The sequence below is a fragment of the Sitophilus oryzae genome, unplaced genomic scaffold, assembly GCF_002938485.1.
Source record: "Sitophilus oryzae breed Bouriz unplaced genomic scaffold, Soryzae_2.0 scaffold_552_pilon_pilon, whole genome shotgun sequence".
NCBI lineage: Eukaryota > Metazoa > Arthropoda > Insecta > Coleoptera > Curculionidae > Sitophilus > Sitophilus oryzae.
In genome coordinates, this window is record NW_022147143.1 from 994298 (window position 1) to 1018185 (window position 23888).

Here is a 23888-nt window from a genome sequence, read left to right on the forward strand (position 1 = left end):
ATGTTGTAGAATACATGGAAAAAATTTCCTCGTTTTTTGGTTCGTATTTTAAAACTGATATAGTTTACATGAAATATACATAATATACAGTTAATAACTTTTTTAATAATATTAATTCATTATTATTTATTGTTTTTGTTTATTTTTAATATTTTGTTTATTTTTTAAAATTATTATTCTTAACACTAACTATCTACATTGACTATGGCTGAAATCGTACTCCATCCTAACCTAAATCCCAAGAAAATCAAAAATTTTAGAATAATTTTACATATAAAATGACAGCGATCTTTATTTTATAGCCATCGCTGACGCCTTTTTTCTATGATATTGTATTATTTGCAAATATAATTTTTCGAACATTGATACTTGCAAAATATACATATAAATTTTGTGAATGCAAATAATAATACATCACTATTAGTAGATATTGAATGTTTTTTGTTAAATTAGATCGATTTTCAAACACCAAAATTTAAAATATATTTTACATTTTACCCATTATCTTACGTACCTATTCATTATTTGTATATTGTAAAACATTTGCTGCATTTGTATGGTTTATAATTTATTTGCCAAAGTATTTATTACTATAAAGAGGTATATATATTGTATTTATTAACTGTATATTATATATATTTCATGTAAACTATATCATTTTTAAAATACAAACCAAAAATACGAGGAATAATTATGTTTTCCATGTATTTTACAACATATTTATTAATCCTTAGTATCTAATTAGCGTGACGTCATAAATCTCGCTCCGTGGCTGTTCTATTAGAGACGGCATTGGTTTGATATTTAGAAATGTCAAACGCTGATGACATTTTACTTTTGGCAATTATGACATTTCGGGTTGATTTTTGCAAGAAGAGGAAGAACTGTCACTTGTTTTATTATTTTCCTTTTCTATTTCACGAAAGTAAAAAGAGTTACCTATCTGATTCGTTCAGGTACTCAATTTAAAGAATATCAGTAACTTTTTTGACAGAGGGATTTTATATTTGCCATATTGGTAAAAAATAACGGTCAAAATTCAAAGTTATTCATTTTATAGACTATACTAGGGATTTCCTAGATACGAAATGAGATGAAATTGAGCGTATCTAATGAGGACAAATCGGCGTTATTATCCCGTTGTTTTATTTGCAAGAGATTTGTATAATATAGTAATAATTTTCTATGGAGATTGTTTCTTTATTACCAAGTTAATGGTTAATCCATAATCAACCATAATAATGGACCATCAAAATCTTAAAAATAAAGAAGTGTCTAAAAATGTGCTACATTACTACGGATATAGTATAATTCTTTATCTTTAATTTCCTTCTTCATTTGTGTAAAAAAACCTAGCCAGTTTTACATAACACGTTAAATGCCAAACGCTTGTTTTGCAACTTTTTCGACTAGTGAAATTGATTCTTAAAACCGATGGATTTCGGCAATCGCCCCCCGACAGGCGTGGCTATTAACTAAAGAATGCGACGGGTGGGGGCAGCATCCTCGCTTCTTGTCAAGCGCAAACCGCTGCAACGTCACGTCAGCTGTTTCTCCGTTCCCCGCAACGCGCATTTTTGTTGATCTGATCGAATCGGCCTGACGTTTGTCCCCTTTCGCTCAGCTGTTCAGTGTTTTGGCAAATTTCTCAGAAAATATGTCGACGGAACAGGAGGCTGCCAGCTCGAGCAGCGAGCTGCCCCTCGATCTGATCGAGTCGTCGCAGGAGAAAAAGGAGGAATTCACGGAGCCCGAAGCGAAAAAACGTAAAATATCCAAACAGCAGAGCGACGATAAAAAGCACAAACTCGAAGAAAGACTGGGTGGAATTTTGTGCTGCGCAGTTTGTCTCGATCTGCCCAGGGCCGCCGTTTATCAGGTAAGTGGATTGTATTTTAAGAAAATTCGGGTTTATTTACAATTCGCTATTACATAACTATGTAATTATCCAGAGAAAATCGCTTTCATGTGGGCCGTTTCTTTGTTCTGCTGCGCCTGTCAGCAGGACCCATTTTCCCTATTGATTTTTTTCCTCTTGCAGCTAAAAATACGACGTAGTAGAAATAGTCTTTATGGCTGTTCTCTATACAGGGCTTACTCGAAAAGTTCGCCCAGACTTGTTGTGTAATGTTGAGCCTCCTTTGCCATAATAAAAAAAGGAGGTTCAACATTCCTGATTAAATTTTTGTTTATAGTTTATGATGAAATTAAACAAAAAGGTATGTCATCTTATTTATTTGTTTTTGTATGAGATCGCCCAAGCGTTTAAATAAGTTTGTTCCAATTAGGTACTTATCTATAGTTTAATCATTGTAAAAAAGATATTGAAACAATAACAGGGACTTTTTTTTTGTTTACACTAACAAGCCTATCTTTTAATTTTAAGATAAATTGTAAAAAAACTAGTGTAGTCTAAGTTTTTTTTTTGTTTTAATGTAATCATCGTAATCGTCTCTACTTGATTTTTTATATAAATATTTCATAATTTTTTTCAATAAACGTCTTAAATCTAACTGAATAGTGGTATTATTCACTATAGATTTAGTACTATTCCTCAATCCCATCCTAAGTACTTTCAGTACGTAGTACCTGCTAAAAAAAACGAAGAAAAATCAGTCTAAAAGAAATCTTTTTGTTATGAAAGGTAGGTGTATGTGTAAACCGAACATTTCATAAAAAATTGTTTTTTTTCAATTCTTCTTTTCATTTTTGATTTCATATAGTTCATCATTTTGCGTGGGTGAATTTCATTAATAAATATTTTGTTGATTAGTTACAGGGTATGAAGAGGATTGGTAAGTGTATTTATCAGTAAATATTTTAATTTATTTGTTTATATGTATTTCGAAAAGACAAAATAAATACACTAAAACGACTGCCAAGGCTTTTGTTGTGTCTGCCAATAAAAGCGGTACTTTCTTATCAATAATAACTTCTAAATTGGTCAATAAATATTTATTTTTGGTATTAGACTTTTTGAAATAGTGATGTTTAAGTAGGGTTATCTTTAATTTCTTTTTAAATATATTTTAAATATTACCTAAGCATTTAAAAGATTCTAGACATAATCGTTTAATTGCTGAATATTAATTACCTAGGCATCTTGAAATCGATTAAGCATTTCAACTGTAAATGGAACAACATATTATTTCCAAATAAAAATAAATTAAATAGTTAGTATACATTTATGTCTTACAATTTATTGCATATTGGGGTGAAAATTAGTGTCTAGGTATTTCTTGACATGAGAAATTTGATTTCGATGATACTATGACTCCTACTTGTAAGGGCGCTACCTACGTAATTTTTTAACTGTTGAAGAGTTATAACTTTTCGTCCGGACCTGTATAAAACTACTGAGTGAAAAAATATGCATTTCCGGCCTTTTTTAAGAAAAAATGTCTCTTGAAAAAAATTGGTAGGAGTAATGGTTCTCAAGATATGTCTTTGGAATCGAAATAATCAATATAAGATAGTGACTAAAAAAATATAAAATTTGGAAATGATACCAAAGGTTTAACGGAGACTGTGTTATCATAATTTTTTCTAGAAAAATTTTCCATTAATTTGAAAAAATAAAGTTTTATAATAGCTTAATAGCCCAACTTATAATAGTGCGTTTGATTTAAAAAAAAAACTATTTTTAAAATCTATATACGACTTGTTTATTTTTAGTAAATCCCATTAGAAGATTTTTAAAATAGAAAGAATAGAAATCTCCAATAGTGTACTATCAGTGTGGTAGGAACAAATTCAAACATTGTGTTGTAAAGAAAATTATTACTAATTTGAAAAATATGGGAATATAAAATTTATTTTTATGATTTTTTAATGTTTATGAAATTAATAAATATTATTATGTATTATACCGGGTGTTGCATCGTCGGACGGGACATAGGAAATCCCATGTAAATTTCAATGGGGTTAGTTATTGGCTTCCCTAATTATTTTAGAGAATAATTCTATTTAGGTGTTTATTGAAGAGCACTAAAACCCACATTCAAAAGAATAACTTTAGGTATTTTTGATCAGCTCGTTTACGAGTTATCGCCGATTTCTTTTGAAATATTTACTTATGAGCACCAGTCAAGATAAAAGATAACTGTCAAATGAAGTTGTCTTTTCAGAAATTTACCTATTTAGTGCTTTATTATTATTGAAAACTCATTCCTACATCGGAAATCTTAAAGATGTATTTATAAATACAAATTAATATGAATTAAAGCAAAATAAAGTAATCAATTATAAGGTTAATTATAGTATTATTACAATATTCAATAACTTATTAATTTAGGTACTATTAAATGACAACTTCATTTGACAGTTATCCTTTACCTTAAGGGTGCAGCCACACTATCCTAAAAACGGCGTATCGGCGTAACGGCGTAATAACCTTGAATAGATTTCCAGTAATTCTATTGGCTGAAGCATTCATCTGTCAGAAATTTTATCTGTCAAATTCATCTGTCAAAAATTTCAGGTCATTACGCCGTTACGCCGATACGCCGTTTTTAGGATAGTGTGTCTGCACCCTGACTGGTGCTCATAAGTAAATACAGGGCCATAAGAAAGGAGAAATATTTAAAAAGAAATCGGCGATAACTCGTAAACGGGCTAATCAAAAATATCTAAAGTTATTCTTTTGAATGTGGGTTTTAGTGCTCTTCAATAAACCTAAATAGAATTATTCTCTAAAATAATTAGGGAAGCTAATAATTGACCCCATTAAAGTTTACATGGGATTTCCTATGTGCCGCTTGACGATGCAACACCCGGTATATTTCTTCATCAGCTACAGGAGGCTAAAGTTTAAATTTAGGTACAAGGGTCTTCTGTTGCTTTTACATTTTGTAATATGAAATACATTGTACTTAAGCAAACCATACAACTATACACGGTGACCCATATAAGAATGCCTACTGTGTATAATAAAGTAGACGACATTAAAACAAATGTTTAATCGGCCATTTTCAAATTTCAGGAAAGGTACATAAAATACAGAAAAGTTTAAATTTTTAAAGATAAACAAACCATTTTCGTTGTAGGAAAAAGGTCTTATTTTGAGCGATAAAAACATTATCATCGTGAAATACCCTGATCATAATCTGCGTTAGTTAAATTTAAGAGACTCACTCACAATATATGTCAATATTTAGTTTCAACAGTCATAAAGTACATGATAGTGATTTGAGGAGTCTCCACAAAACTATGGTTCTTCAAACACTTTTTAATCTTTAACTTGTGTTAGTTTTGTCAAATTTAAGCGGCGATTACACTCATACTTTAAATAAGTTTTTTTTATGAGAAACGTGCTATAGTTTGTGTAACCTATGTTATACAGGGTGGTTCAAATTGAATTCGGGAAACATCGGCAGAATATTCTGCAAATAAAAAGAAGTAAAAAAGTTCTATAAATTTCAGTCTTAAAATGCTTCGTTTCGGAGATACAGGGTGTAGAAGTTTCAGTGTTATTTCCATTTTCCAAATAATTTCTGAACTAATGTAAATATTTGGATGAAAATTGGTGTCTGGGTATTTTTTGACATGAGAAATTTCATTTCAATGTCAGTATGACTCCTAATTGTTGGGGGCGGCATCTACATATATTTTACCGAGTAATAACTTTTTTACGTACCTACCTGTATAAAACTACTGAGTGAAAAAATATACATTTCCGCTGTTTTTTTACGTAAAAGTTCTCCAGATATTTGAAATGTAAATTATCAATATATGTCACCATTGACAAAAAAGTGAACTAGATGTGCTAAATTTAGGAACTCTTTATTTTTTTTCTAGAAATGATACAGTTTCTGATAAACCTTTTAGAAAAACATTTCAAATTTATGATTTCAGTCTAATGACTATCTTATCAACATGTTCAATTTTCGTCTATGATGACATAAATATGTTGGTTACTTCGATTCCAAATATCTCGAGAACTATTACTCCGAACGATTTTTACCAAGAGACCTTTTTTACGTAAAAAACGGCGAAAATGTATATTTTTTCACTCGGTAGTTTTATACAGGTACGGATGAAAAGTTATTACTCATCAAACCAGTTAAAAATATTTAGGTGGCGTCCCGTACAAGCAGGAGCTATTTTGACATCGAAATCAAATCTCATGCCAAAAAACATACAGACGCCATTTTTCATCCAAATACCGACGTTAGTTCACAAATTATTTGAAAAAAATCGAAATAAAAATGAAACTTCTACACCCTGTATCTCCGAAACGAAGTATTTTACATACATTTATACGAACTTTTGTACTTATTTTTATCTGCAGAATATGCTGCCGAAGTTTCACGAATACAATTCGAACCACCCTGTATACTCACTGTACCTTACGAATTTGTATCGGTAGTCCTAATACAAACTCCAGAAAACCTTTTGAGGGCCACCGGCAAATATTTTGAAACCTACCGGTGAACATTTTGAGAGCCACCGCAAGTAGACTCTTTACCGGCGACCCTCAAACAATTACACCTTTTTTATCTCTGTCTTAGACCATAACCTGACTTATTTTTTTTTTCTTGCCCGCCCCCCTCCGTCTAGTGCACCAACGGCCACTTGATGTGCGCGGGCTGTTTCACGCACGTGCTGGCCGACGCGCGCCTGCGCGACGAGACCGCCACGTGTCCCAGCTGTCGCGTGGAAATATCCAAGGTGTCGGCCACCAGGAACTTGGCCGTGGAGAATGCGGTCAGTGAGCTGCCCAATGAGTGCCAGTTCTGCGGCAAGCAGTACCCGAGGAACTCGCTGGAGCGTCACGAGGAGCAGGAGTGCGAAGAGAGGTACGTATAAAGAAGCACGCAGAAAGAGCGTACTGTCTTAGACAAAAACATTTTTGTATAGAGAAAAAAAATAATAAAAAACAAAGCAAACAGTCTTCCTAAAGCAGTGTTGTCATAGTTACTTCCATAATAATTTTTATTTTAATTTAATTAGAAAACTAAAAATAATTTCAAATGTATAATCTTTGTATTTTAAATAAAATGATATACTTAGACATACCGATTTGGTCATTTTAGAAGTGTGGTCTGGATATTAACGAGGAAGACAGAGAATATATATGACCGGTTGACAGATAGAGAGACAAAATCATAAGCGGCATACAGTGTTGCCGGTTTTTACGTTTGTAGGAAAAAAACTATTTTAAAAACTTTCATGTATACTACTGAAATGAAGATAATATATCTAAGCTAAATATAATTTATCTGTAGTAAAATGACTAACTATGTAATTGTGAAAAATAAGGTTCCAACCCTAGATGCCTGTTTGTGCAGTTTGAATTTTTTAATGCAAAATCCGGCAATACCGCATAGAAGAAATGTATTAACCCAACTTTTATCTCTTTTTAATACATTTGATTCGCCATTAAGCTGTCTACATCACTGTCTTACACGTTAAAATCAAGACCACACTTCTAAAATGATCAAATCGGTATGTTTAGTACGCTGTTTCTATAGGCTTGGTACATTCTCCGCCGGTGCTGCCACCATCGGAGAATATCGTAAACAACTGGTATATACAAATACACATTAAGTGTTAGGAAGTATAATTTATGAAAATTCTAAAAATAAAAAAGTAAATTCAATAATTAATTAATAAATAATGTATTTTGATATCTTTCAGAGGGTCTAACTTGTATTATAATTTATTATTCCAGTTAAAAAAAACTTTTTAGATGAGTTCAACTACGGTAGCGAGCATAGTTTTAATCACCGGTTTTGCTAGTGAGGCATATTTCGGCTCTAACGAAATTTTTTAAAGGTACATAATTATAATTATAGAAGATGTTCATAAAACTATTAATCGCTAGTTGATTAAAAAAGTACCTATACCATTAATATTGTAAATTATATTTTATCCTCTCATAGTATATGTCTATATTTAATATTTTTATTATGTAACGAGCACACTTTCTTTACTCACTTGTTTCGGCGAACTACTTGAATCCATTTTTAATTTTGATAAAATCAGTGTGAGAAACTATGAAAGTATAAAATGTTGTTTCGGGAGAGTTGAATATCCGGAAAAGTTTAGTTATCGAATGTTATTGCACCCAACAACGCCTTTATTACGCTCTCCTTTACGCGTTATCATATATATCGGCTATTTTATTAACATTTGAAATTTTCACAACACAGCACGATCGACGCCTAGTTCGAATTCTTTTTCACTTATTTTTTACTACCCGAAACAGCGTTACATCGCACAAACCTCGTACCTGAGTGTTTTATAGTCTCAATAACTGCACCAGCAAAAAACTAAAATACTTAAGTATTATGACAAAAACTACGATTTCAATATTATTTTAATGCGATGTATATCTATATCTGATTTCTGCCGTTGAAGCGCTGTGGTCGAAATTTGTTGAAATCAACTGAAATGCACCAAGCCTAGGTGGTACCCATAGAGAAAGTTAATAGTTTAGAGAGTAGTAAATCGCGTGGTAAAATGTTGGGAGATTGCGCTTTTTGCGCCCTCTGGTTGGCTACAGGAACGAACTATGAAAGAGCGGGAGATTTAAATTATTATTATACTTATTATTTTTAAGGCAATTAAAACTAAGAGTGCCCTTAACCAAAAACAGTGAAATAAATGGAGATGCCTAGTCAAATTTTATATTATCATGATATTAAAGGATATAAATACAGCATTTATAATCCTTTTACACCTTTTTATTCAAAGTCTTACACGCTAATATAAAATTTGACCATCTCCATTTATTTCACTATTTTTGGTTAAGGGCACTCTTAATTTTAATTTTCTTTTTTTTATGGGAAAAAGATTAAATGGGAAGAATTGAATGGGAATGGAAAGAATGACCAATTATTGTATTTTGTATTAATTTATAATACCCCTATTCTACTAAATATCTAGCTACATTGTACTTACAGTTAAATAGCTACATTGTACTAGTTATATACATATTTACAGTTTTATGATGGTTTTTCTATTATTTCTTTTCATCGTGCTATCAATTGATTCGCTCCGACTTGAGTACTATACCTCGAGATGGCTCCAGGAATTATTTATCTTTACAGGCCTAGCATATGAAGATTAACAGTAGAATTTTTGGTTTTACTGCCTATTAGAAACAAACCTACCCTCCTACATCAAGGGACATACAATTATGCCTTGTTCTCGGCCATGATATTCCTTCCATTCTATATCCAACATCCAACTTAGCAGACCTTCTGGTTCACAACAGGGCCTAGACTGGCCGGATGATATTTTAACAGAATAGCCCTTGATATCTCTTTCACACTTTCATTTAATAATTAAATAGGAGGGCTGGATGGTATAATTTCTAGAAAGAATAGCCTGTGAAATAAAAACTTCTGCATGGACATTACCTTTCTTACCTTTGTCTGCTATTTTTTAATAAAAAACAACTGTTTAGTTTGGACAAAAATAAAATTAACAATCAAAAATTTCTTAAAAAATGATCAAGCCTTGTACTACGCCATGTTTCGGTTTTTGAACAAACAACAAACAAAAGAATGAGGTTAGCGGCGTTGCCAATGTCAATTTTCTAAACTACCCAAAAATCTAAATTAAATTCGCCAATTTGGGGAGAAAAATGTCCCGATTCACCAAAAATTCCCCATATGATTATATTAACAAAAAAAAAATAATTTTAATAAATACAATATTTATTATATATGTTAGAGGGATTAAACTGTAAATTACCTCCTTGTTTTTTAATCCCTTCCGTAGTAGTCCTTTTGAGGTCACTAAATTTTCTTTCAACTGAAGCATTTGCAAAAGGAAGCACAAGTAAAAAGCAGATTATAATTTTTAAGTTGGGAAAGATATATCGTCACGCTCCGTTTTTCAAGCTAAAAATTTTACGCCATTTTCAATCAGCAATAAAATGTTGAAACTCCCCTTATTTTCGCCGCCTATTGCTAATCCCCACAAAATTCCCAATCGGCTCCGGATTCCCCAAAATTTGGGGAATTCCTTACAAATTGGCAACGCTGGAGGTTAGCGTGTTCTTTCTGAATATGCTAAGACTAACGGACTAGTGTCGAAACACAGATAGCTAGATGGACGTATTTCGGCACTTGCGTCGATGCGCTACAGGAACATTTGCCTGCGCGTCGTATGTCTTCTGGCAGTCTTTTAATTTTTCTGTTTGTCTATGGTGGTACCCCAAAAAATATTAATAACAATAATAACACACTTCGGTTTCAAACACATGCCATAGATTTAATGCAATATCAGCAGAAATTTTCGTATCTTTCTTTAGTCCATTTAATTTGCATTGATGCATATGAAAACAGTTTTAGTCAGAAACGTTTTTGACTAAAACTCTTTCCAGCCTTAAACGTTTATTTAATCTTTAAGACATACCCTGTAATAAATGCTTTATTTTCTCCTTTGCCCTGTAGAATCTCGGGATGCAAGTACAGTCGTATCGGATGCCCTTGGAGGGGCCCCGAACACGAGCGGCAGGAGCACGAGAGCCAGTGCGCGCACCCGCACCGCACAGGCGCAGAAGTGATGGACTCGCTCCTGGCCATGGACCAGCAGATGGCCGAGGAGAAGAAGCTCTTCGAGAACATATTCGATTTGTTGGGATACGAGAAAATCACCTTCACCGGTAGGTAAAACAGGAATTCGTCGCTGTTCATACCTTGTCGCATTCATTAAAGCTCTGTCTAACGGATATCTGTTTATTTTCTTTAGATATACAGTTGAAACCGTACAGGACCGACGAGTTCGTTCACCGCTTGTTTTACGAATCGTCCAGGTTTTCCGCTTTCAACAATCAGTGGGTGGTTAAGGCAAGGATAAACAACTGTCAAAAAGATCCCACACAGAGTTCCCAGCGCGATATGAATTATCAGGTGAGAGATTCTTAAAGTTTACTATTTTTTTCCGGATTTGGAAAAGCGTCCAGGAAACCTGACCTCAAAAACAATTTAACTTTGTAAAATATTTTACAGTTACAGTTGAATTAATTTCTCAGTTACTTTGTTGAATATTTTAGTCTCTACGATGCTACAGCTCTATTTCTGTTCTATACTGTCTCTTTAAATTGTAGAATCGTACTTTTTCTATCTTCGAAGGACTCCTTTCCTTACTTTTTTAAGGAAAGGACGGGAGTAAATAACAAAACACTTCGTTGAACTGTTAATCCATATTAATGATGCTATATTTCTTGAACATTCCGTTACATTTAACAATAATACTGAGCAGAACACTACATACGTTAAAATACTTATAGGTTTTCAACATTTATGATAGATTTTTACAATGTTTTCATAATTTTACAAACAGACGCCAACTGACGTTTCAGCCACCATTTCTCCATAGATAAATGAAACAAGTTTAGATTGGAAAGTGCCCATAAGGACAATGTAAACACTATTTGGCGCTATTTTTGCAACGGTCGCGACCCAAAACTTTTGAAAATTTCGGAGCGGTTCGGCTTTTTCCGGAATTATATCGCCAAATATTGTTTATTCAAGTTTATTATTATTTTCGTTTAATTTTATAAATAAAAGACAGTGTGTTGCATACAAGAAACTTTATTTTATATAAGGACGCATGTATGAAATACCTATGAAACATTGGAAACCGACGTTATGCCACGATCCACGATGGTTTTTGCAGTTCACAGTTTACAGCACAGCTTTTTAAGTTTTTAATGCCACTTTTTTACAATTATCACCGGTTGGAGTAAATAAAACTTGAATTAAACTCACAAGATAGCAATTATTACTTTGAAAATAGACACTATAAACGCTTTTCGGAATTTCTTTAATGAGAGCGGTTTAGATTTTGAAAGATTATTATGATTTTTGAAGATTCTGACTTTGACAAGAGAAAATTATTTCTGTTTTTGTTTGCCGTTGTTCTTAGCAACCGCTATAGCAGCGCCAGATCGCGTATAACGGTCGCGACCCAAAATAATTTCGCGACCTAAATTTTTTACGGGCTTCCCAATCTAAACTTGTTGCATTTATCTATGCCATTTCTCTACGCGTGCGTCTCTGTTGATCGATGTCTTCGATTCTTCCAAATAAGCTAAGCGCGATTGCCACGTAGAGCAACATATATTAGAATTTAGGTACAAGGACAGTTACGAAACTAAACATACTTTGACGATCAAATTTTTCGCACTTGGTGCACTCCTAGAAAGTGAATGCTTTTTTGGTTTATATTTTTTTGTTGATTTCGAGGCTATTATTTGCGTCCTATAAAAGTTCATAAATCTATACTAAAATATAAAATCCTTAAGTGACTGACATACTGATTAATCACGATCCTGCTCAAACCACTCAACGTAAGAAGCTCAATTTTGGCATACATGTTGATTCTAAGGTGTAGAGGTTCGATAAGAAGGGATTTTTCGAAATTCCAGTTCTAAGAGGGTGAAACCACCCCTCAAATATTAATTAATCACGTATATTTTATTTTGTTGTTTTACATATTTTAGGATTTTTTAAAAATTTATACAGGGTGTTTCATAAAATATGACCATTGAGTAATCACGATTCTGCTTAAACTGCTTGACGTTTAAAGCTGATTTTTGGCAAACGGATTGACTGTGGGGTGTAGAGGTTGCATAAGGAGGGGTTTCTCGAATCTCAAATTCCAAGAGGATGAAAACGCCCCTCAAATATTACAATATTTGTTATTTAAAAAACGGTTAGTCCTTCGGGAAAACGCTTGGACAAGCATAATTTATTTGTTTTTTTTACATATTTTGAAATTTTTAAAAAAATCATACAGGGTGTTCCAAAAAGTTGGGTAATTGATTGACCACGATTCTACTTAAACTGCTTGACGTAAAAAGCATATTTTTGACAAACGGATTTTCCGAAAGTTAAATTTCAACGAGATGAAACTACCCCTCAAATATTACCAAGTTATATAATAATATCGCCATATTGTTTTTTCTCATGCTGATATAAATGTGAGAAAATTTTATCCAGTTTGTATGGTTAATGGAAATTCTTGCTTTGCTTTATCATCACCATTACAAATGATTAATTCGACGCGAACGAAGTCGCTGGTACACGCTAGTAAATTTATAATTTCTTTTTGTGACGTCGGATTTCAGAGTTCATTAGTCCGGAATTTCCAAAAGCCTTTATGGAAACCCTATAGTTAACTCTATCTATAATTAACCCTATCCATGTATGCCTTTCTGAGCTTATTTTATGTAATTTATTATTTATTTTACCATTGGTTTTGTTTAGAGGTAGTAAATCTAGAAGGATTTTTTGTGTCGGAACTTAAATTAACAGTGACGTTATGGCGAATTCCAGAAAAAGACCCTCTTACATATATTATTTTGCAGTTGATTCTGAAGTCCAAGTCCACGACGTCTCTGAATCTGAGCTACATCGTGTTAAGAGGTCCCGTAGGTGACATCAAGGTGAAACCGAGGATTTACGAGTTCGATTTCACAGACCAGAACAACGAAAGTCCTTACGTCACCTTGCCGTTACCTGACACAGCCGAATGCAACCGATTGCTAGCAGCGAAAACTATAAATCTCAGGTAAAGTGCAATACCGTCGTTGTTGTTTAAGATACGAAAAACAGTTTTATTTAAATGTTTCATAGTTTCGAAAGAGAAAATATTTTGTTGTATACCTACAAAAAAAAAGTTAATTTAAAGCACTAAGCGACATTGCCAATCTATTCCGCATTTACTGAAACTTTGGTTAAAAACACTATTTCCCGATATATCGATAATTATCGATATTATAGGTGACTCCAAAATTATAATAGTTATAGGTAGTTATCGATAATAGTCGATATATCGATAATTATCAACATATACAGTGGTGGTTTAAACACATGAAACTTTTTACTTTTAAAATATCACATTAAATTTTTACTATGCTTAAGTTCTGGGATAAATGAAGATCAGCAAATAAAATATTCCAAAATATTTTTGAAAGAAACAGAGTGTCCAGTTTTAAAGGAAACAATAGATTTCTTGTGGCCAAAAGTTTTTAAATGGAACACCCTGTATATTATTATTATTATAGTTTCTACGATAAAAATAAATTTAAGTTTGATAAAGGTATAAACAGAAGTTTATTTATCGATCAGTTATTGTGCTGCAATAATAAAAATTATACTACCTTATACAGAGTGTCCAAAATTTTATTTTAAATAATTAATATATTTAAACGGCAATAACTTGTTTCATTTAAATTGAACACCCTGTATATTTTATGAGAATCAGATGCACAATTTAATTGTCTATCAAATTGTATTATACCATTTTTTACCTATCTCTTCTACGGATTTAAAAAGAAAATGCATTTTCTTGTAATATACAAGAGCGGTTTATCAATACAAATACAAATGGAATACTGACATTTAGATTATTTTAAAAGGTATCAAATTTTAAAAATACAGATACTAAAATTAATCGATATAGTTTGTTTATTTCATTAGCTTTTAAGTCAGGAACTGTTTAAATAAGTTGTTAAACAGGACAATTAATATGATTCCAGTATTCAAAGAGATTATATCAATGTTTGCGTTCCATTAATAACAATTACAGACATATCTCGAGAAATGAATGAAAGGGGAATATTGGTGTCTGCACGCACGGTGAGAGTAAGGTTGGATGACATGGGACTTTTTTGGAAGAGTTGTGGTGAAGAAACCACTAATATCAAAGAAAAATAGGATGGCCTGCTTTAAATTTGCTCAAGATCATCTCACCTGGTCTTATCAGAAATGGAATACTGTACTGTTTAGCTTGATGAAAGCAAGTTTCAACTGTTTGGTAGTGACCGGAGACGTTAAGACCAAAAGGTACACGGTTTCATAACATAAGTTACCAGATGCCCACATTCAACATCCACATTTATTTAGAATAATGGTATTAACGGTGTTAATTGTTAAGGTACTAATCCTCTTTTATAAAGATGGGATAATAGTTTTCTTTTTTACAAAGACAATGGGCTAGTAATATTTTCATTTTGCTAAAACGATGATAGAAATAGCCTGTACAGATGGTACTTTTGTTGCTTTAAAAATGATCTAAAATGTAAATCTTCCATGGGTATAATTGATAAATGAGGTCTAAATGTAAGAAAATGCATTTTATACGAAAACTTGAAGGGATCCGGTAAAAGTGGCGTAATACAATTTGAAAATTTATGGGTGCATCTAGATAGCAAAATATACAGGGCGTTCTATTTCAAATAAAACAAATTATTGCCGTTTAAAGACTAGAAATAATTTAAAAATAAAAGATTAGACACTCTGATATGATTGATTTTTGCCATTAAGATGTAGAATAAGGATATTCCACTAAATATTAGTATATTTTTATATTATCTTGAATTTTAATAAACATTCTTCTTAAGTTTCCATACTTTTTGACCAAGAAAATATTCATAATATTTATATATTTTTTGATAGCTGTAATTTTTTTATTTAAATGTATTGTATTTTGTAAAAATTATTTGTAGGTCACGATCCTATAAGTCGTTTTATTTTTAAATTGTAGCTCTAATAGTCCTGCAACGAACCCAAAACTTACAATTTGTAAAAATCTAATCGTTTAGCTACAATACTCCGTGTCGTATGGGGTGAACAACCCTGTATATTATAAAATATATCAATAGAATTGCCAGAGATAACAGGTAAAATCCATTATCGATAGGTAAATTGCCATATCAATAGCTAAAATCGAACCACGATAGATAATTTCAAAAATATAGATACTATATTATATGTATATTGATATATCGAATAACGATAGATAATTTCAAAAATATAGATACTATATTATATGTATATCGATAAACCAATTGTGTCTAGCCCCAGCAAGGCAACTATTAAGCTTTGGTTAGCGTGGTTATTTGGAAGGTGTTAATTCGTTGGTTATTTGGTGGGGTTGGTTGGTTTTTACTAATTTATATTTGTTTGTTAGATATTTATTGATTTTCTTTATTTGTTTGTAATAAATTATATAGTACGCCACAGCTGTTTTGCATCCGCTTTTGTCAAAAACTCTAACGTGGTTGGTCAAGCTTAATAGTTGCCTTGCAGGGGCTAGACAAGTGATAAACCGATAATTATTGGTAATTTGATAGTTATCGATAGATCGACGATTATCGAGAATTGTCAACATATGGATTACAATATATGTATATTGAAACATTTAATACAGATGATTTTTTCCCTATATATCGATAACTATCGATATGTCGAAAAACAATAGGTAACTTAAACAATAATCGGTACATCGATAACTAAAATATAGTTGAATTGCGATATCTTATCGATAGGCCCATTATCGCCCATCCCTAATAGAGATGAACTTTTTACCGATATATCGAATACCAATAGGAAATTTTAAAATTGTAGATAAATCGATAGTTATCTATAAACCGAGTTATTGGTAATTTTATAGTTATCGATAGATCGTTAACTTCAAAAATCGATACAAGTAGCAAGCAAAATAAAACATTAATTCATCACAATACACCAAAAAGTGATAAATTAGTGTTTTATTTTGCTGTTGTAACACCAAAGATTCCAACCCCCAATTGTAATAAGTTATCGATAGATCGATGATTATCGACATATCGATAAATAAAATATATCGATACGTGAATTGTCATAACTAATCGATATGTAAAATCCATTATCGATTATGTAAAGTCGATATAAAAATCCGTCCCTGTTAGGGATGGGCTTTTCTCCCGATATATCGATAATCATCGATAAGTAAGTATATCTTATCAGGTTCTCTTCTCTTCCAGGTTAATTATGTTTCTCGTCTCGAAGTAGAAATTTTTGGCTTCCGAATGTCGAAACCATCCGCTACATTGATGCCTGGTTCTAACACAACATACACACAGAATGTAATAAAATTCTCGTGCTAATATCACCGAAAACGTTAAGGAGATGTCTCTTTCTTTTTTTATACATAATTATATTTAATTGAGGATCTCAAGCGACATAGGTATAAGTTTTTTCTGTCTCTTTGGCATATTTTTTGCGATTTCCGGTATAGTGTTGAGAGAAACAAAACGCAGGACGGTTTAAAATTCTAGAAAAACTATATTGAAAATGACAGAGAGAAAATATAACGACGTGTTTTTCTAGAGTTTTAAACCAGATATGCGATAGAATATCACGAAATATTTCTTTTTTTTTATATTAAGATGATATATATATAAAAAATATATACTTTTTAGATATTATTATATACTGTTGAGTTAGAGAAGTATTTATTTAAAAATAGAATATATTTTTACCTTTTTTTTGTTACCCCGTATAGAGAACTGTATATACGCTCATCTTAATCGACTTTTTTTTTCATTTCTCTTTAATAATTAATTTTATTAGTAATATTCTTCTCCGAGGTTGCCACGTTTCGATTTTTTTCAGTTAAGAGTGGAATATTTTCGGAAAAATATTCCGTACTAATTTTGACATGAAATAATTTAAGGGATTTGGTAATTGAAGAGTTATTTTAAGAAATACAAATATATATATTAAAAAAATACAAGTGTGGTTTTATTTCCGCTTAGTTTTGTAGTTTAGTGTGCTTAAATCGGGTCTCCACAAGTCTAACTTACCGCTTTCGCCTCCTGTGATTAACAGATTAGTCTGAAAAATAATATATTATTTATTGTTACTTTTCACTACATATTATAATTTTTGAATAAAAAGATTAAGGAAGGAGCATATCAAAAAACAGACCAAAAATGGCGACTTAAATTCCGGTTTATCAGTGCCGTTCTAATTTTATTCAAAACGTGTAAAAATATGATCAATAATTTGTTGTTTTTAGGGAATGCAATCCCGCACGAAAATCTCAATCCCGCAAACCTGCGGGATTAAAGTAATCAATCCTGCGGATCCGCAAAATTGCGGGACTATAACAATAGTCATACATTTGGTCCTAAATGGTACAAAAGGCATTGTACATTTTGCATAGGCCCACAATATATTGATATAGCGTGTATCTTAAACTAGCTGTACAGAAATTTGGACCGATTTATACAGGGTGTTCAAAAAATATATTTAATATTAAATAAACTTAAATTTTATTATATCTAATTTATCTACTTATTTTATAAATAAAAATATTATTCTGATGTTGAAGTGTTTTTTAAATTGTGTTAGTTATCTGCTTTTAGATATACTCTATATTGTTATCTCTTTTACAAAATTCCTTTTGAAATAAATTCAATTTAAATATTTAAACTTCTGACGACTTTATTACTAAAACGTCAATATAATATTATCACCTGTAAACAAACAATCTACTGTTATGGAGATCAATTGTTATATATCCCTAACAGATCGGCCAACCTGACACTCGATCGCCCCGATCGATAACAAATAACAATAGATTTATAGTAAAATTAGAAACATAATAAACATAATAATGACATAAGAAACATAACAATAACATAAAGAACATAAGAAATTCATAATAATACAATAAGCTAGCAATAGGATCATAATACATAAATAACATAATGATGATACATAATTAACCTAACGATGATACATAATGAGCATAATGATGATACATATAATTAACATAATGATGATACATAATTACCATAATGATGATACATAATTACCATAAGATGATACATAATTAACATAATGATGATACATAATTATCATAATAAACATAGTAAAGACATAAGAAACATAACAATAACATAAAGAACATAAGAAATTCATAATAATACAATAAGCTAGCAATAGGATCATAATACATAAATAACATAATGATGATACATAATTAACCTAACGATGATACATAATGAGCATAATGATGCTACATAATTAACATAACGATGATACATAATTAACATAATGATGATACATAATTATCATAATGATGATACATAATTAACATAACAATGATACATAATTAGCATAATGATGATACATAATTAACATAATGATGATACATAATTACCACAATGATGATACATAATAAATCATAAACTATTTGAATTGTCTCTGAATTTAAGTATTCTCTTCTATAATCATACCAATGGTATGCTGCTCCATTTAAATGAGAACGCGCAGTTTCCAACATAAATGCTGGAGGCCAGTTATGGAGTTGCGCGGCACTTTCTATACTTTCTAACCAAAATTTACTTTTCTTCAAGTCAATACCGTCGAAAAATGAAATGGATTTCGAAAAATCAGGCATAATATTATAATTTGGATTATCCCGTTGTTGATTTTGACGGTCGTTCATCATTTGCAGTATAATGGCATTTTGTTGGATTATAGCTTGCATCGTATCCAATACAGTATTTAAATTCACAGGGTCACCCTGTCGTGTCTGTGTATTATTACTAATAGGCAGCTCTACTTGACTTTGGTAAAATTTTCAAAATTTGATTCCAGTACAGGATTTGGGCTAATTTCACTATCCTGTTCACTCATACTTCTCAAAAATGAACGTCGGACGATTATCCCACTTCTGAATTTGTTATCTCTTTTACAAAATTCCTTTTGAAGTAAATTCAATTTAAATATTTAAACTTCTGACGACTTTATTACTAAAACGTCAATATAATATTATCACCTGTAAACAAACAAACAATCTACTGTTATGGAGATCGATTGTTATATATCCCTAACAATATCAATAATTTTTTGGCATATGCAGAATGTACAAAGCTTTTTGTACCATTTAGGAGTATGACTAAAAATGCATATTTTTCGAAAAAAACGTATTTTCCTTAAAACAAAAAAAAAATAAAAAAAACCGATCAAATTGTTTATTCTAATTTCAATACAGATTAGTCGTAAAAATTTCGATTTTTTAAAAATTGTAAATTTGCGGTAAAAGATTCTTGACCAAAATTTCACACTCTTATAAAACACCCTGTATACGAGAATTCGCTTAATATATTTTCGAAAACCACATAGCATCTTAATCACAACAGATGCATCTAAAACCTGGTCCAAACCGTATCCCAAAATCTTTTTTAGTTCAAGAGATATTCAACTTTAAATTTACCCTAAAATTTTGCTTGTCCCCATAATTATGTCCGGCAGTTTTTTGACGAAATTGTCCACAAGTTCTAGTTAAACGCTTTTCTTCACTTACGCACATACGCCAGAAAGACATCTAACAATGTTTGTTTCACTTAATGGCCAAGCCGTAAGGGGAATCCCCCGGGTTCCGAGCGTCGACGCATCGGCCCGGAACGAAGCGGTTTGACCTTGATCGAGATCGATATAGAATCCAGTAGTAAAGTGTCGATCCCGCACGGTAAATCCCGCAACTTTGATCCCGGGGAATCTCAGAGGGATCCCGCATTTGCGGGATTGCATTCCCTAGTTGTTTTATTTACGTTGTCAATAAACGTTGGTTGATATTAAAATTGTTATGAAAATATGTAATTCTAATAAAAATAGATAAGTTATAATAATTATTTATAACAAACATCTGATACGTTACTGAAGTAGGTAAATGAAATTAACGTATCTAAATTCATGGACAAGTAGTAAATAAAAGAAAAAATGCAAGAAAAAATATATTTAATAATTAGTTAATTTTAAGTGAATTTTACCGGTCATTTACGGTTTACTGCACGTTGTCTATTTGTCTACTTCTCTTTTTGATAAATCGCAACAGTGTCACTCAAAAGGGTCACTGTTAATTTAAGTTCTGCCACAAAATTTTCTTTTAACTTTTTACAGTTTTAATATTTTAAAGAACAAACAAAGAAATAAAACTAAATTTTTATTTTTGTTTTTTAAACAAATAAAATCTGCCCATATTATTGAGAATTAAAAATAAAATATTAAAAATTTTCAGAATTGCTGATATCTAATGAAATAAATATACATTGTTGCCATATTTTCTATTTTTGACAAGTAGTTCTACAATAATAAAATTTTAAACGCTATTCTTTAAATTAAAGGAAAACATCTGACCAAATCTGCTCATATTATTTTTTAAACAAATTATGGTGGGTTCATACAGCCAAATAAAATAAAATAAGAATAAAATAAAAGAAAATAAGAAAGTTGGTTATATGGGATACTGTACATGCGTTCATACAGCCAAATAAAATAACAAATAAAATAAGAAGTCTTTATCTTTTAACTTCTTGTTTTATTTTATGTGAAAACGGCTTTGCGCACGCTTAATTCTAACCTACAAATATTTTCAGTTTGGATTTAATTTATTTTATAATTTCACATAAGTAAAATGTATAATATAGTAGGCAACGAATAAATAAATATACTATAAACAGTAAAATTACTATAAACAATCGTAAAAGTTAACTTTTATCCAGCCTCATCGTACTGCGCATGAGCAAATATATATTTCTTATTTTATTTTATTTGACTGTATGAACGCACACAAATAAGAATTCCTTATTTCTTATTTTATTTTATTCTTATTTTATTTTATTTGGCTGTATGAACCCACCATTAAACGTGACCCAGTTATTAAGAATTAAAAATAAAATATTGAAAATTTTGAGAATCGCCGATATCTAGCGAAATAAGCGTACGCTGTTGCCATGTTGTCTATTTTTGGCCAGTAACACATTCGACTTTCTTGTGAATATTTCTTTAAATGTTATCCTTTATTTTTTATCTTTCTAGATTTACTACCTCTAAAGAACTACCAGTTGTAGAGTAAATAATAAATAACATAAAATTAGCTCAGTAAGACTGTCAAATCCACAAAATTAACCTTCCTTAATCTTTCTATTCAAAGATCTAATCTATGCATAACCAAAAAATTACTTTGAACTTTTACTGTTTTTTTTATTTATTTTTAAATTTTTCTTTAATTTTTTTAATTTTCGTTTTTTTATTTTTTTAATATTAATATCAAAGACATGAATGACAAATGCAACAAGTCAATTATACAGGGTCCTTAATGACCTCCATATGTTCCTTAATGATATGCCTCCTATATTAATATAAATAATTTTGTAAAAAACAATTTTAAATACATAGGTACTGGATTTTTTTGAACATACTCTATAGGCTATCTTAATATTCCATGGATATAGCACTATTATGAATTGTGTCCAAATAACTTATTTTTATTTCAAAAATATGTAGTAGTTCTATATCAATGGAATAATGAGACACTTTGTATAGACGATTTATAAAAACATTAATCAATTTTCCACAAAATTATAACATTCATTCTTTGCCAAATGAAATTAATGTTTTGTTACTTCAAAAAAATCTACATAAATTCTATTTTATAAAATAAAATCATGTTTTTATCTCTACACATTTTGCAGAAAATCACTAAGAGATACATTTTACACTTACATCTGTATTTAACCAACTTGCTCTAACCCTTTGCCTACTGTTGTCGAATCTAAATGCTGGATAGTATTCTCCATTTTTAACCTGAAAACTATACAGGAAATATCCTTGTGAAGCCTTCGAACCGGCAAGAACAAATAAAGAGTCTTGAATCTGATGGACACTAGCTAAATAGGTATTATCTGTTGTCCCCTATAACCAAAAAAAATTAAATAATTTACAAAAACTTAAAGAATATTTTATTAATGGGAACCTTAATTATGTTTCCTAAATCTTCTCGATCAATATGTTTATATTTTTCTGCACTATCTACATCCCATAGTTGTAATTCAATTGTCGATGTGATACAACTAATTCTTGTTTTACCATCTTCCTCAAACCACTGCAAGTTGTCAACGAAACCATCCGTGTTAAAACAATCAGTGAAGGCATCTTCCTCACGCGATTCAGACAAGTTGTAAATATTTATCAGTCCATCTGTTGAGCCTGACATTAGTGTATTGGTGTCGCTAGGTTTAAACTTAACCTAAAATAAAAACCATAATCATTATAAAATTCTATTCCAATAATTTTAACTCACTTGAGTAATATCATCCGAGTGAGATTCCCAATAAGCTCCTAACAATTTCGTATTTCTTACATCCCAAAATAATATAAAAGCATCAGTTTGGGCGAATTCAGTACCAGCGGCAATTATTCTATTACAAGGCGCTACATCAAACGAATTAAAACATCTAACTGTACTGGGTTCATTCAGAGTAGTGTCTAAAAATTTATGTTAATATAAGGAACAAAGTCTTAAAAATTGTTTACCAAAATAATTTACCATTAAATGTAGTAACACTCTTTGAAAACTCTCTCAGGTCCCATAACTTAATCGTACCATCATTTGAAGCAGTATAAAGCAAATTATTACTGTGATCAACAAACTTACAATCGACCAGTCTTTTTGTGTGCTCTGAAAGTCGAGTAATTTTTTCCAGGCCACTCTCATTTGTGCAGAACACATCGGTTGAATGATCGGACAAAGCTGCTGCTATGTAAGGATATACTTCTCTAAAATTCGTTATTCGTACTATTGAAATTATTGTTTTAAATCGTCTGGCTTACCTGGTAGCTGATATATGCAGGATATATTGCGAACCTACTGGCTGAACATGGACATGTTCACAGTTAGATAAACTTTCGTTTACTTCACTAATATCACAGGTGTCACTTCCGCTTTCATTATCGCTATCATGTTCTTTTCCATCGTGCATTTTCATTTTAATACATTTTTGAATCTTTTTCTTGTGGTTTTCATTTAATTAAATTCAATCTTCAGCATGCCCACAGTTAATCAAAAAATTCTAGGTTAAATTAAATCTCTATATCTCTGACTTGGCATCACTTTAGTTCAAAATTTTCACACTTTTTCCATAATAGCGCCACCTGCATTCTTCTTCCTTTTTGTATTACAGGACTTAAGAGAACAGTAACCACGGAATAAAAGTAATGTTCTTCTTCTTTTCTATACTTTAGATACCATAGATTCAACATAAACCAGCAACCATAGACTCAACATAAACTTTCTTCTTCTATATTTTT

At 31.1% G+C, this 23888-nt stretch overlaps 2 protein-coding genes across 2 annotated transcripts; one reads left to right on the forward strand and one right to left on the reverse strand.

Annotated features, from left to right (window-relative positions):
* The first annotated feature begins 1523 nt into the window (after positions 1 to 1523).
* On the forward strand, positions 1524 to 17520 carry LOC115887185 (cysteine and histidine-rich protein 1 homolog). Its single transcript, XM_030906534.1, has 6 exons — positions 1524 to 1879; positions 6559 to 6797; positions 10407 to 10618; positions 10705 to 10865; positions 13328 to 13530; positions 16769 to 17520. Exons 1-6 carry the CDS (start codon positions 1658 to 1660, stop codon positions 16794 to 16796), a joined length of 1065 nt encoding a protein of 354 aa, XP_030762394.1. The 5' UTR covers positions 1524 to 1657; the 3' UTR covers positions 16797 to 17520.
* LOC115887184 (WD repeat-containing protein 89) lies at positions 17268 to 23688 on the reverse strand. The gene is made up of 6 exons (XM_030906533.1): positions 23412 to 23688; positions 23128 to 23357; positions 22882 to 23066; positions 22555 to 22827; positions 22305 to 22493; positions 17268 to 17621 (listed from the first exon to the last, which is right to left on the reverse strand). Exons 1-6 carry the CDS (start codon positions 23564 to 23566, stop codon positions 17529 to 17531), a joined length of 1125 nt encoding a protein of 374 aa, XP_030762393.1. The 5' UTR covers positions 23567 to 23688; the 3' UTR covers positions 17268 to 17528.
* Positions 23689 to 23888: the final 200 nt, after the last annotated feature.